General features: G+C 41.4%; 1 protein-coding gene across 8 annotated transcripts in view; it reads right to left on the bottom strand.

The window, feature by feature from the left end:
* Positions 1–481: 481 nt before the first annotated feature.
* Ralgapb (Ral GTPase activating protein non-catalytic beta subunit) overlaps positions 482–15,876 on the bottom strand; it is a 95,578-nt gene continuing 80,183 nt past the window's right edge. For all 8 annotated transcript variants that reach the window (XM_031372583.1, XM_031372582.1, XM_031372584.1 and 5 more), the window contains 5 exons: positions 14,865–15,001; positions 7,462–7,570; positions 6,914–6,992; positions 4,980–5,128; positions 482–4,291 (listed from right to left, as the gene is read on the bottom strand). In XM_031372583.1, the coding sequence (XP_031228443.1) occupies positions 4,098–4,291; positions 4,980–5,128; positions 6,914–6,992; positions 7,462–7,570; positions 14,865–15,001 (668 nt within the window). In that variant the 3' untranslated portion in view covers positions 482–4,097. The remainder of the gene's footprint in view (positions 4,292–4,979; positions 5,129–6,913; positions 6,993–7,461; positions 7,571–14,864; positions 15,002–15,876) is intronic.

The raw sequence follows: 15,876 nt of genomic DNA, 5'->3' as shown, positions 1-15,876 counted from the left end.
TTCCAAGGCTCACCAGCCCCATCACCTGGGCCCCAGGCTCAGGGCCCCAACATGCTCCCTGTAAAATCCTCTGCAGCCAACCTGTGCAAAGGGGCAGCGAGGGCACAGGTGACATCAGTGCCTTCCCTCCCTGGAAATGTCCTGGTCTGTTAGTTTTCTCTGCAGCCAGAAAACCCCAGGACTCACTCATCCTCCAACAGTGGCCTTTGTTTATTAATGCTTCATGCCCCTGCAAGCATTACAAGATCATGTATTTTTCTCTTAAAATTTGCCTATTTTTGAGTATTTCAGGAAAACTAAAAAAAGAAAAAAGAAAAAAAAAAAAAAAAAAAAAAAAAAAAAAAAAAAAAAAAAACGAATGGAAACCTAGATCAGTTCTCCTGGAGAGCATGTCTTGAAAGCCCCTGCAGGAGCCAGCCCAGGGCCTGTAACCAAACAGGAGCCAGCCCACAGCCTGTAACCAAAAGCACACACCAAGATATTAGATAAGAAGCTCCTTAAAATTTAATTGACTGTGTGTAGTACATTCACTATCCCGTGGGTTTCTTGTGGACAAAGGACAGGCATAAATACGAACAGCTCTGCACCTTCTTCCCCGGCTCACACAGATCCAACAGAGGCAGCAAGGGACACAGGCACACCTTCATATTTACATCTCCTTTACTTTACAAGTCAGTGGCAGAAATATTTACAGAAAATACAATAGGAAAAAGATCCCATCTTGGCAATATACCGAAATTCATACAAATTGTAAATATGGTTTCGAGCAAATAATGATGCTTAGTTTTTAGCCACAACCGCCAAGCCCTTCAGAGGAGAAAGATGCCTTGGTCACTGTGGGAACAAGGAACTTGATTTGCTTCAACAAATAGGTATTGGGCGCCTACTGTATGCAAGGCACTGTGGAATCCCAAATTATACCTTCTCCCTCACCATCAGAAAAAGCCTGTGTGAAGAACAAGGGTGGCTACTGGGAGCAAACCCTGTGCAGTGCCTGGCCTGGCCAGCAGTGCGATCAGTGGCTCCCTGTCCAGGTGGAACCCTCAGGAAGAGGGGCTGTCAGGAAGTGCTACAACAGATGGGTGGAAGCTAATGGTCACTGTCAGCACAGAAGATCTGGCCTGAACAGGCTTTAAATGCTAAAGGACAACTGCTTCCAGGAAAGTGCCACATAACTCCAAGGCAGCTGCTACCAGCTGTACCCAAAGCTGACTATGTGTGGGAAGTTCCACTTTTTAATAGGAATAAACACCCTGGAGACCTCATCACTGTCATGACAGCCTGCAGAATCTGCTTCTTCCCTAGCTCACAAACATGGGCGCATGTCTTCCTGACTGCCCCACTACCTATAGGTCAGACACTGAGAGGTCCGGTCAAACTGTAGGTATTTTTCTATGAGACCAGAGATGGAGCTACCCTAAAATCGAGGTGCTGGAGGGGGAGACGCTTGTGTACACGTGCATCAGTATGGCTGGGGAGGGCTGCCCTACCATGTCATTATTCTTTTCAAGGGACCAAAGGCCTAAGGAAGAAACCCTAGACAAAAGGGAAAAGTGGCTATGAGGACTGAAGATGTTAAGAGCCCTGTTTCCTGTGTTCCCAGCCAAAGTAGAGGCCCCACCCCCCCCACCCTCACCCCTACCTTCAAAAGTGAACAGAATGGGCCGCCAGCCAAAATAGAAATACCCTTGGGAAATGTTTTCCTGTTTGAAGGTACCTGGGTATCCAAGTACAGCAACTGAACAGTTTAAGTCACAGTCCAGACTGGTCCCAGTTCCCCCCCAACGTTTCTGAACCTGTAGTGGCAAATTTACCCAGTGAACTACTGAGATTATTGTTAGGTGCTAAGTATGTTCCTCTGACATGATTCTGTTCAAAGTGACCTTCGTGCAGGCAGGAGGGTGAACTCAGCGAGCAGACTCCAAGCACCTCTGCAAAGGCCCTAGGCTCTTCTTCCCAGTCTCGTTGGGTAGTTGGTGTGTGGAGCAGGAGGAACCAGTGAGGGGTGCATTCCAAGTTCTGTTGGCTGTGCACACCAGGGCTTCTCTCCTTCAGGAAGGGCAGCCCTCTTCCCTTGGGAAACCACTGCATGCCCCAGACTTCAAAATGCATCTGCCATGGTTGTTCTCTTACCAAAATAATCAGAATTACAAAGAGCTATCAAAAATTAGAGCCAACTGAAGGGGGAAGGCCAGTAAGCCCACCCCGACACACATAATCCATAGGTTATTTTGCTGATAACATTTAAAAAACACCCAAACAAGGTTTTCAGAAGAATCATACCAAGGAAGTCCATCTTTGTCAGGTGCTTGTACCCTCTGGAATGTTAGAAGTTGCATGTGTGTGTATGAATTCTTTGTTCACCTTGGATAGAACAAGAACCTACTTTGCCCACGAAGTGTCAAGTCTGGAAGTATCTTAGATGATGTTCAGTTTCACCTATTCTTGCTGAGTTACTAGAGTATTTTTAGGGTAGAACTCACTAATTTTTACCATTCCCCACCTCAGGGTATCACCTGGAAACATTAGATTATTGCCTGACTTCAGAGGGAATCAAAGACAGAAGGTTCTATGCCTCGAATGGAAACTGGACTCACAAGGGAAGAAGAGGACAAGGGAGATGGGGGTAGGGTGGAGGTGGGCGTCTGTACCTGAGCTGAGGAAAAAAAAAAAAATGATGGTGGCAAACTTCAGACCAGAGACTACTACAGCCATAGTTCTTGCTTCCAGATGACAGAGCACACACATCTAGAATGGAGGCACCTGCACATGAGAGCAGGCCCAACACTGCCTCTGATATCTTAGAAAAGAAAACCAACCTCAAACCAAACAGCGGAGTCCTGATCTACATTTTAATGACAACAGAGGGCCAGTGGGAACACCCCTGTTCAAGTGTGATTATTTCTCTTTGGACTACAAATGTCACTTGTTTTCTAAGACAAAAAATTCTTATTGAAGGAGAACATAAAAACATGTAGAGACTGAGCACTGTAACAGGAGTCCTTCTAAAACAGTTTGGTTCTGGCCACCTCCTAAGCTTTGTCCCTGGCAGAAAAGTAGCAGTGAGGTGACAGAAATATTTCAGAGCCCTGGCAGCGACTTGTGCCTTCATCTGACTAAGGCCAGAAACCAAACGGCAGCAGCCACCTAAGGAGGTAGCACTAAGTTCTGAGGATTGTGGGCTGGGTGTTCTCTAAGGAGCGAAGTGAGTGGGACGCTGCTTCCTGAGCCACAACTCAGAACCTTTCAACTACTGCAGCTTGCAGCTTGGTCCTGAAATCAATGACGGATGAAGCCCCTGCTATGAACTCACATTTCTTGGTGTTTAATGGAGGGGCCACATCTAACCTGTCACCCTTCCATTAAACTGAACAGTAACAGAGAAGGGAGGCAGCGCCGTTCTCTCATGACCGTTAACCACAAACATGACTAGTACACCCTTCAGAGATACAGTGGGGACTCCACTGCCCACACCTGCTAGGAAGCTGAGCCATGTGACAGCTCCACAGCAGTGAAAGGGACAACTTGTTAAACATGGAGAGAAAATAGGAAATATTTTAATGTCAGACTTCTTATCTGAACACAGCTCATTTATGTTTCACCTCTGTCAGTGTGACAGGGGTGACAAATGGATCCACACGAGGACAACGCTGCAGTCTTTCCTTCTCCACAGTGTCAACTTGAGCCTAAAAAGTTCTGGAAGATTCTGAGACAGATTTTGAATACACCCTCCTAAAAAGCGAGGTATAAAACTATCTTCAGTCTCTAACTTGCAAACTTGTTGACACTATCAATGCATGGATTTAACTGATGCATAAAAGCCTTTTTTCCTCAAAAGGCTGGTATTTTACTAAAATTGTCACTTTTAAAAGAAAGTTTATGGCTAAAATGCTTGTTGTTGTTTTCAGCAGGAGTGTGACTGTGCAGGGTCCCTTCACTGGAAAGCTGGGTCTTCAAGCCAGAGGCTTTACATCATATTTCTTCTGATGATTCAAGAGTAAGCTCTTGGGAGTGACTAGCTTTGATTTTCATAGGACTGTCTTGCTTTGATGCTGGAGTCCACTCTGGAGTTCACCGAGACCTGGACAAACTGCCTTCTAAGAAGTGCAGTTCTTGAGTCCAACCTCCTGGAAAAGGGCAGTATAAAACTCTGGCTCCAACTGCTTATTCCGGTATTTGTTGACAATGTCAGTGATTTTCTGTTTCCGACGGACATGTGGTGGACTGTAGGAATCGCTCTCCAGTCTCTTTCTTCTACAAATGTTTATTACTGTCTGCCTCACCAGAAAGCCTTGAAAACAGAGGTCAGAATAACTGTTAGTAAGCTGCCAGGTGAACTGTATTCAGAAGACCCATTTCCTGAGTACTCTAATTCTTTCACTGCAATCCTCTAATTTCCCACCTCAGAAACAAACAAGACACCAAGACAAAACTACAGAGAGACATTAGCATGAGACCAGAGTCAAGTCTGCTCTTGCAGAGCCCTGTCCTCTGCCCCAGAACAACAGTTTTCCTCTTCTAATTCTGGCAGGTAGTGAAGACCCATTTGATCACTAGATTAAAGCTTAAACAGATGGCAATATAGCACCCAGCCCTTCTTAAAGGGCAGCAAGCATGTACTATTTCCTTACTTTTACTTATTTGAGCTTTATGAAAGTCTTAAAGAAAGAAGGCAAGGCAGTGGTATACTCACTGACATCCTATGCTTCAATGACCTCCGACCCACACCCATACAGGGAGCCCTATTTACATTAGATGGGACACACACACACACACACACACACACACACACACACCATGAAAGAAGGTTGTCAGGGCTTCAGTAGTACGCAGAGAAATGAGGAAAGGTACTAGGAGGTGAAAAGGACTAAAATTCCTTAAATACATGTATGAGATTGTCAAAGAATAAAAATTAAAGGTGAGGGGGAAAAAAGAAAAAAGCAAGTGACCTAGCCCTTCAGCACCCATAAAGTCCTTACCAAGTGCTCGCCGGCTGACTATCATCCCATCAACCAGAGGTATGACCATGTTAAATTTTCCAGTGGCTCCTTGGATTTTTATCCGGAACAATCCAGTGTTTAAAGGGTGAATGAAGATTACTGGGACTTCTTTTTCAAGAGTTGTAGATCTTAGAAAAGATAAATCTTTTTAGTTCAGACACACAAGAGTCTTTACTATGCAGTATAAGAACATACACCAGGGCCTGGGGACCTGCTGTCAGCAAAGTTTCAACAGAGTCTGCTCAGAATATTCTCCCCGGGAATCCATGCTGCTGTAGCTGGAACCGTTGGCCATAAGTACTAATTCCTGGAGTCAGGCTTTTTAAATAACAAAGAGAGTCTGAAAAGTTATTCTTAGAAAACCACTTCTGCCGGGCGGTGGTGGCGCACGCCTTTAATCCTAGCACTTGGGAGGCGGAGGCAGGCGGATTTCCGAGTTCGAGGCCAGCCTGGTCTACATAGTGAGTACCAGGACAGCCGGGGTTACAGAGAGAAACCCTGTCTCGAAAAACCAAAAAAAAAAAAAAAAAAAAAAAAAAAAAAAAGAAAACCACTTCTAAGATACGGGGTAGAATGGCCAGACAAATGCATTCCAGAGGTCGTAAATATCTGGTAGCCAGCTACAGGGCTTTTGCGCAGTCCCTTGGTGCAGGAGCAGAAGTGTGGCTGTTACACTGTCAAGGCAGAGCCCAGAGTCCAAGCAGGAACAGTGGGAGCCCAATGTGGGAAATCTATATATGATTTTTCTCTCAAGACAGGGGTTGGGATAAATCCGGGAAACGGTATGCTAAGAGAATAAAGTCATGCATAAGGAGACAAGTAAGGAGTAGCATTTATCTGAAGAATAAAAAATAAAGTCAGAGTACACAGTGGTTAAAGACAAACGGGAAGGTTTTTACTAAAAGATTAAAAATTTCAGTTGTACAGAGTAAGTCCTAGATGTCAACTGTCCACTGTACTGAGTAAAGCTATACTGTACTATATAATTAAAAGCCCGAGGCCAGAGCAAGTAGTAATAGTAGTAGCAGTAGCAGCAGCAGGGCTAGAGAGATGGCTCAGTGGTTAAGATCACTGACTGTTCTTCCAGAGGTTCTGAGTTCAATTTCCAGCAACCACATGGTGGCTCACAGCCATCTGGAATGGGATCCGATGCCCTCTGAACAGCTACAGTATGTATATACATAGAATAAATAAATAAAACTTTAAAAAAATAGTAATAATAGTAAAATGATAGCTACCTGGGTGGCAGGAGGCTTGTGAAAATGGTATGTATGTTTATGGGATATACTGTAGTGATGGTTTCATGTGTACATACCTCCAAACTTAGCAGATTTAACACACTAACTATGTACAACTTTCTGTGTAACAGCCATACTTCAACAAAGTAAATTTCTACTTTTACTTTTTTTCTGAGGGTCTTATATGTGTAGTCCATGGTGGTTTATTCCTGTCTCCATGATCCTGGGAAGACTGCGACACTGACTGGGAGGCCAGTGGAGCAGCTAACAGCCATATCTACTAGTCTATCAAATCCTCGAGTATGGAAATAAGGGCCATAAGCAATCATCTTGGTAGTCCTTTCTTTGACTCTTTATTTAAAATTTTTATTTTGCTTATTTTTATTCGTGTGAATATTTCACCAGCATGCACACATGAGCAAATGTGTGCCTGGTGTCTTCAGTGGTCAGAGGACGGAGCTGGATCCCCTGGAACTGAAGCCATCATGTGGGGGTCTGGGAACAAAGCCTGGATCCTCTGCAAGAGTAAGTGTTTTTAACCACTGAGCCATCTCTCCAGCTCCGGACTCTTTACTTTTTGTCTTTAACCACTGTTCATTCTAAATCTTTTCTTAAGCTATAACCAACAGATAAAAACAGACATGCTGGTAACCTCAGGCAAGTAAGAAAACATACCTCAGAGAAGTGCTACTATTTGCAGTAGTCTCCACACCAGTGCTGATCTCTGTCATCAGATCTGAGAGTGGAAAGTTTTCTGGAAGAAAACAGTTCGGTTACTACCACCCAATTTCCCCACATTCATAGAGGGACACAGTCTGTGCTACACAACAATGAAGAACCCTGTGACTCCCCACACAAAGACAACTGTCTTTCCCAATATGTTTTGGCCGAGCTCACCTAAAGCAGAAGGCTTTTAGAGAATCTGACCTGCGACTGTGAGGGCTTGGTCACAAGTAGCCATGACACCTTCTTATGAACTCTGAGATGGACAGGGTTCTAGGCTAAGCATGTATTTCTGAGGTTCTAAAATTGCTTACACAAAACCCTAAGAAACTTATCCATGGCAGAACTTTTAACAGGCTTCATGAAACTGAATGAAGGCTGGGATACGACCAAGGCTTATAAAGTCAAGCCTTTGCATCCACCCTTTTCAGACACTTGGAAGTCACTGTCACCTTATCATTTTATTTTACTCAGAAAACCCCTCTTTCCTCGGAGAGTACCTATGTCATCGTAGCGTTCCACCCAGACTACAGACACTCTTGTCTCAGGTCCAAGCGGGGGCACGGGGCGACCCTGAGGCAGCTTCTTCATTCTGGAACTGGGACTGAGCTACATGAAGAGAAGAGCAGAAAGAATGTTTTTTTTTGTTTTGTTTTGTTTTTAAAAACTACCTGATTGGACATTTATCAAGATGATTAGTGATATGTTTATGTCATGAAAGTCACTTTGGAAAGAAAGTGTGAAATAAATTTGCTCTTCTTCAGCATCTCTGCTTAGAAGCTTGAAATACCACCACTTTGAGGATCTTAGCCTCTAAAATGCAACACTGAGAAGTTATTCCCAGCTTCTAGATGAGGTGTTCCTGTAGTAAGCTATACCTAATTCTCCTCATGTTGTCTGCAAAGAGACAAGAGTCCACTGGCCTTTAGAGAAAGCTCATAGACACTGTTGTCTTCTCTGTCATTCAACTGGCTTTTTTTTTTTTTTTTGAGACAGGATTTCTCTGTGTAGCCCTGGCTATCCTGGAACTCATTCTGTAGACCAGGCTGGATTTCACCTGCCTCAGCCTCCCAAGTGCTGGGATTAAAGGAGTGCGCCACCACCGCCCAGCTCAACTGGCTTATTTTTAATGAACTATTTTTAGAATGTGTCTTTAAAACATTATAAAAAAAGTACATTTATTATTATGCATGATATCCTATAGTATATAAATTTCACTATTTAATCTCATGGCCATTGGGATCTTTTACTTTTTAAATATATACTCAAATAGTGCTATAATGAATACCTTTGTATATATTTATTTTTAAAATTGTAGATATATATATTTTATATTGATCATATACCAGATCAGTCCTCATTTCTCCCATCTTCCATATTCTCCCCTCCTCTATTCGTCCCTTTGTTGCTCTACACTGCTACTTTCTTATATATGTACACAACCCTCTGACTATTCAAAATCTAGAACCCACAAAAAGACAGGATGTTTTTCTGAACTGGCCTTTTTTAGTTGCATCTCTTTTTTTTAAAAAAGACTTATTATCTGTCTGCATATCTGTATATGTGCATGTGCATGTAGGTGCCCAAGGAGGGCCAGCAGAGGGCACAGGACCCCCAGAGCTGGGGTGATAGGCGGTTGTGAGGCACCCAATATAGATGCAGGGAACCAAACAGTAATTGCTTAGTTTAACCATTAAGCCATCTCTCTAGCTCCTCTTCAGGGCTTTTCTCATGAAGGGATTTGGAGCTTGTCAGAAAACTTTTCGAATCTATTGAGATGATCATCTGATATCTATCCTCAAGTAAACATTTATGTGGTGTATTACTACATTTCTGATGATTTTTTTTCAGGTTTTTTTTTTTTTTTTTTTTTTTTTTTTTTTTTTTTTTTTTTTTTTTTAAGATTTATTCATTTTATTTATATGAGTACACTGTTGCTGTCTTCAGACACACCAGAAGAGGGCATCCCCATTATAGATGGCTGTGAGCCACCATGTGTTTGCTGAGAATTGAACTCAGGACCTCTGGAAGAGCTGTCAGTGCTCTTAACCTCTGAACCATCTCTCTGGGCCCCTATTGATGATTTCTGTATATTGAACCATAGCAAAATCTCTAGAATAAAGACAACTTGATTTTGATCTTTTGACACATTCTTGATTTCAACATGCAAATATTTGGTTGAGAATTTTTACAGCCATATAGCTCGGTCTATAATTGTCTTTTTGTTATGTTTGTATCTTGTTTTGGTACTGGACACTGGTTTCAGAAAACCCCTGAAAGTGCCTCATCCTTTCCTGCATCAGCCCGCAGAAGTCAGTGGCACTCAGCAGTCATGCTCATCGAGTCTGGCTTTCTTTCAGGAAATACTTCTTCCTTCCTCCCTCCCTTCCTTTTCTTAAATAAGTGCTTCAACAGTGTTGCTTGTTATAAATGTTGAAATGATATCACTCTGATTTAATTTTGATATGCTTATATATCCAAAAAATTGTCCATGTTTCTGGATTTTCTATGTTATGAATGTTTTTAAGGCATGTCCTGATGATTTTCTAAATTTCATTGTTTTCTTATTTTTCCAAGCTCTTAAGGTGAACTGTTAAAATGAAATTGATCTGATTTCTTAAATGTGAGCACTTACAGCTATAATCCTCCTCTTAGCCTACTTTCATTGTATCCTACATTTTGATATTTTCATTTTCATTTAATAGTAGGGATTTTTTTAAAAGATTGACTTATTATTATACATAAGTACACTGTTGCTGTCTTTAGACACACCAGAAGAAGGTGTCAGATCTCATTACAGATGGTTGTGAGCCACCATGTGGTTGCTGGGATTTGAACTCTGGACCTTTGGAAGAGCAGTCAGTGCTCTTACCCACTGAGCCATCTCTCCAGCCAAAATAGTAGGGATTTTTCAGACACTTTATTTAGTAGTATTTGATTTATGAAACTATGTGTACCCATTTTCAATATAGATTTAGAATTACAATGTCCTCTTAATAGACTGTTCCCTTGAGTATGGAGGGCTCTTCTGAGCAGTTTTGCCTTGAAGTCTATTTTTATCAGGTTAGAAACAAGCAAAGGCTTGTTTCCTAGCTCCATTTGACCAAATTACCTTTTCCCACCCTTTAACCCTATGGTAGATAGTTTGATCTGTCTTTTGTGGTGAGGTGTGCTTCCTTCTCTTTTTTCCCCATGTGCATTGGTGTTTTGCCTGTATTTATGTCTGTGTGAGGGTGTAACTAGAGTTACAGACAGTTGTGAGCTGCCATGTGGGTGCTGGGAATGAACCCAGGTCTTTTGGAGGAACTTGGGTCTTCTAGAACAGCCAGTGTTCTTAATCACTGAGCCATCTCTCCAGGCCCAAGGTGTGTTTCTTGGTGGCAACAAATCCCTTTTTAAAGCTCAATCATGTCAGTCTATGTGTTCTGATTAGGGAAATGAGACCATTACAATTGAAAAGTGTTATCAGGACTGTATTAACTCCTGTCATTTTGTTGGTCTTAGAATGGTGTTTTCCCATTTCTCCCTTGTGTTACTAAAAGGGTTTGCTTGCTTCTATACCTTTGTAGATGTATTTAGATTCCTACTTAGTGCAAAAGATTCCCTTTGTTATCTCTATGACACTAGCTTAGTGGTCATGAGTTCTTTTAGCCACATCACAGAAAGCTTCTTTTTCAATTATGATCATCTTGCTGAGGATAGTAATCTGGATTGACAACTGCCTTACAAAATACATTATTTGCCATGGTTTTAAAAAAGTTTCTGTTGAGGATGAGACAGGGGTTAGCAGAAAAAAAAAAAAGAGGCCATGAATTTGAAAGGGAGCAAGAAGGGGTATATGGGAAGATTTGGAGATAGGAGAGAAAAGAGAAGAATGCTGTAACTATAGTATAATCTCAAAAATAAAAAGCAAAATCTGTAAAGAAGATTCTGTTGAAGAAATCTACACTTACTCTGACCTATCTGCCTTTATACATGACTTGGTGTTTCTTTCTTGATGCTTTCAATATTTTGTGTGTCCATATGCACATTTCACTTGTGTGCACATATGTCAAGCCATTACATAGATGGGTAAACACCCATGGGTGCTGTTCCTCTGATGCTACTCACTCTCTACTATAAAGACGGTGTTCTAGACTAGTCAAGTGCAGTAGTGAGAACGGGACAATGTGTAACTGACTGGGAACCATCAACTGGGATGACTGACTCATTACCTTCAAACAGCCAAGACAGGGTCTTCTACTGACCTGGCACTCACAAAGTAGGCTAGATGGGCATGGCAGTGAGCCTGAGAACTGCCTGTCCCTCCAGTGCTGGAATTACAAGCACGTGCCATTCCTAGCTTGTAACAGGGGTGGTTAACTGAACTCAGTCCTCTAGCCAGCACTCTGTCCACTGAGCCACCTCCCTAGCCTAGAATATTTTTCCTGTTCCCATATACCCCTATTTAGTGATTCAGTCATGCTGGGATGTGGGAGGTTCCTTTCTACTCTCGCATTCTAAATGCTTCCTGTATCTGGATTGGCATCTTTTCCCCTAATTTTGGGGAATGTTCTGAATTTACTAAAATGGTAAAATCAATCTTTAGAATGAATTTGTAAAACCTTTATGTCTTTAGAATGAAATTTTCCTTTCCCTATGCCCATAATTCTTAGGTCTGGTCTTCACAGTATCACTCACATCTTGACAGTACTGCTCTTACTTTCTTATTAACTTAATCTTTGTCCATGCTCATTTGTCCCAACTTCTCCACCTTGTTTTCAAATTCTGATATGCTCTCCTCTCCTTGATCACTCACTTCTATTCATGAGGTATTCCATAAATCTTCTATTCATCTTATTGTGTTTTTCAATTCCAGAATTTCAATTTGGTTGCTCTTCAGTATTTCTCATTATGGAATTGGCTCTGTCATAGCCCGTATTGACTGTCTTAGTTAAAAATGGTTTCACATATATCTTTTTGTACATGCTACATACATGTTGAGGTCAGAGGACAACTTGTGCAAATTGTTTTCCTTTTTCCACCATGTAAGTTGCAGTAATCAAACTTGGGTTGTCAGGTATGATGACAAATATTCTTATCCTGTGCCAAGTCACTGGCTCCTGTATCTATCTGCATTCTCACTTCATTCAGCTGTTTTCTGTTTATTTTCCTGTTTTCTTAGAATTCATTCAGGAATTTGTGTCTTCTTTCTTATTGTTTGTTTGTTTTCTTCCCCTCTCTAAGACAGGGTCTCACTATGTAGCCCTGGCTAAGTATGAACTCATAGAGATCTGCCTCCTCTGCTTCCCAAGTGCTACGATTAGAGGTGTGTGCCACCACACCTAGCCCATCTTTGAGCATACTTATAGAGTTCTTTAGGATTTCACGTGACTCTCTTACTGTAGACCATTACTAAGGGGTTAGTGACTTTCTTCTTTCTTATGACAAAGTCTCACTGCATCTTGGCTGGTCTGGAACTGACAGAGACCTGCACCATGTACTCTCTACCATGCCCTGCCTGGATTAGTGATTTTTGGAGGAGTTAGGTTACCATGGTTTTCCACATTACTGGTGATTTTACACCAGGACTTGCACATCTGTAGTTAAGTTACTGATTGAATTTATTTTTAGATTTACCTTTAAAAAAATTAAACCACTATTATTCTTTCAGAGGGAGAGTTTTTTCAGGGTAAGCTATAGACAGGGGATGTAGTTTTCCTCTGCTAAACTAGTGATCAGTGCACCAAGCACAATTCTTGGTACTCACTTGGAATTTGCCTTATTTTTCTGTTGGACCTCCACTTCTCCACCAAGAAGCAGAAGAAAGAGCAAACATCTTGATGCTCTCTTTCCTTTTAGAGGAAAGGGTTTAAAACAACACAGAGCACGCAGCCAGGACATGGGTTGCTATTTTACTCAGTGTGCTTTATGGTGTTGAAGAGGCTCACTTCTGTTCTGGGTTTGCTGACTTTCTCCTCACCAGCAAGTTTAGTGTTTTGTTTTTTTTTTTTTTTTTTTTTTTTTTTTTTTTTTTTTTTTTTTTTTTTTTTTCAGTCTGAAAAGAATATTGATTAAAAAAACAAGATGCAGCCGGGCAGTGGTGGTGCACGCCTTTAATCCCAACACCTGGGAGGCAGAGGCAGGTGGATTTCTGAGTTCAAGGCCAGCCTGGTCTACAGAGTGAGTTCCAGGACAGCCAGGGCTGCACAGACAAACCCTGTGTTGAAAAACCAAAACAAAACAAAAAACCAAAAACAAACAAAAACAAAAAAACAAAAAAAAACCCAAGATGCTTTAAGAGGTATGAAAGCATAACTGTGTTAGCATTCAGAATATGAGAAGCAGGATAATTTCTGCACTCCCCATTCCTTTCAAACTGTGAAGCCTCTTAACCTTATGAAGCTGAAAATCAGTCCATGTTTAGGAGTCATATTAAGCATGCACCTATGCTAAAAGTAATCTTCATAGCTACAGGCAGGGGAACAGGAAGTTCAAGGCTTGCCTGAGCTGCAGAATGTGTTCTAGTTGGCCAGGGCAACTTAGTGAAATTCTGTCTCAAAATAAAAATAAAGAGGACTGCTGATACAGTTTAGTGAAAAAACATCTGGCTAGCACAAGTGAGGCTCTAAGCTTAATTTCCCCAGTACTGGCAGCAGAGAGAAGAGGGAGTAGGAATTTTTACAGTAGAAAGAACCAAACTAAAATCATACATAAATGTAAGAATGACTGTGGTTGGATTTACACTTCATCTCTTTTATTATTTGTTCTAAATCAATCTTCTCATTCTTATAGTCTGATCATGTATCTTTGTTATCACTTACTTGGTCATTTTTCAATAAAGATTAAGGGGGAAAAAACACAGATAAAGAAATAACATCCACTAACAAGAAATATGCAAGCGAAAGCCTCTCATATACAGCAGGAGCTGCGCGCCACACTCAATAAGATTTAACCGTGCACAGCAGCCGCCCCATCCACAGGGGTGCGCACAAAGATTCCCACAGGCTTCTGAATCCATAGTTACGACCCAATCCTATAGCTATTCTTTTTCCAGTGCACAACTACAAGAAAAACAAAACAACAACAAAACACCCTTGAAATAAACATTTTAACAACAGTAATAAAACAGGACAGTTACAACGTATTTTAATAAAAGCCTATGTGAACTTTGTCTCTGTCCTCAAGAACCCTTTCCATGCTGTGTTCATTTCTCTTCCTGCGATGATGGAATGTGAAGCAATGCCCTTATGAGTAAGACACAGTAAAGCCTCATGACAATGTAAGCATCGCAGCACTCCATTTCACGACAGCAATCCAGTAAGTGAGTGTAGGGTGGCGCAGACAGTGTACAGATACTGAACAAAAGGATGAGCAACACTCTAGGTTGGAAGAGGCAGATTTCACCAAGCTATCCAGAATGGTACACTATTCTAAACTTACAAGTTGCTTATTTCTGCAATTTTCCTTTTAATGTTTTTAGGTCATAGTTGAATCTAGGTCACAAAATGGCTGAAAGCAAAGCAACAGACAAAAGAGAACTGCAGTCCTTAGAGTCTACAAGATGCTGCCACCTTTATACGGTCGGTTTTTAGCTGAATAATGTGAGATTACAAAATCTACAGCCAGCTTCTGCTGTCTGCTCAGTGGATGTTTATTAAGGACAAAGAAAAACCTCCACTTAAACAGGAGTGATCATGGGAACCCACCATGGCATCAGACTGTCAAAACAAGGAAAATGCTGTCTTAGAACCAACTATTTATTATAGATTAGAAAAATGAAAAATTAAAAAATTTATTTTAAAATACTTAATGAATCAGTGATCTTGCTATGCTCCCTGCTTTTAAAAACTGAGAAACTTCCAGACTTGATTCTACAATTACTGCACCACAAAATTCTGGGCAAGTCAATGAAGCAACTTACCCTCTGTGAGGAATTAAGACTGTCTGTGTGATTGGGGACCAACTCAAGTGTCAGGGGTGGCTGCTTCAGAATTCCCGGCATAAGATCCATATTTGAGTCACTATCTTGGTCTGAGATGTTACTTTCCAATGAATCAGCTACAAGGTAAAGAAAAAAAGATTAGAGTATCTGCTACTTTTCTGGACCAGATGTTTAGCCTATGTTAACTACTCTAACTACCCTAAGTAACTTAAACAGAGCATCATTTCCATAGCAAGTTCCAGCAGATATCCTATGAAGGAGCAAGTGGGAGACTTTATTACAGGATTGCTGGTCATAGAAGTCTTTGTAGCATACATATGCTTTGCAATTTATTTATAATTTGATAAAAATGTAAAAGCTGGGGCTGGAGAGACAGCCCAGCAGCTAAGAGTAATGGCTACTATTGCAGAGGACCTGGATTGGGTTCCTAGCACACACATGGTGGCTTACAACCACCTGTAACTCAGTTCCAAGGTATCCCTGTCCTCGTCTAGCCTTCATGGGCACCAAAGGCATGCATGTCATGCATATACATACCTGTGAGCAAAATAATCATTCATATAAAAGAAACACTTTAAATTTTAAAGCCAACTAACTATGGAGCAGAGACTGAAAGAAGAACAAGCCAGTCTAAATATAGCTATCTCCTGAGAGGCTCTAACAGTACTTGATTAATACAGATGTAGAGGCTCACAGCCATCCATTGAACTGAGTACACGGTCCCCAGTGAAGGAGTTAGAGAAAGGACCTATGGAGCTGAGGGGTTTGCAGTCCCTTAGGACGAACAACCATATGAACTAACTAGCACCCTCAGAGCTCCCAGGGTCTCAACCACCAACCAAGGACTGCACATGGTGGGTCTGATTGTTCTGGCAGCACATGTATAGTAGAGGATTGCAAATTCGATCATCAATAGGAGATAAAAAAAAATTTTAAAGCCATGAAATCATTCTTGGCTGAATTTGTCTTGTGCACTGTAGTTTGTCATCTC

Source organism: Mastomys coucha, unplaced genomic scaffold (genome assembly GCF_008632895.1).
Source record: "Mastomys coucha isolate ucsf_1 unplaced genomic scaffold, UCSF_Mcou_1 pScaffold15, whole genome shotgun sequence".
Lineage (NCBI taxonomy): Eukaryota > Metazoa > Chordata > Mammalia > Rodentia > Muridae > Mastomys > Mastomys coucha.
Note: the sequence above shows the minus strand (reverse complement) of the source record. Positions and strands in the feature narration are given on the sequence as shown.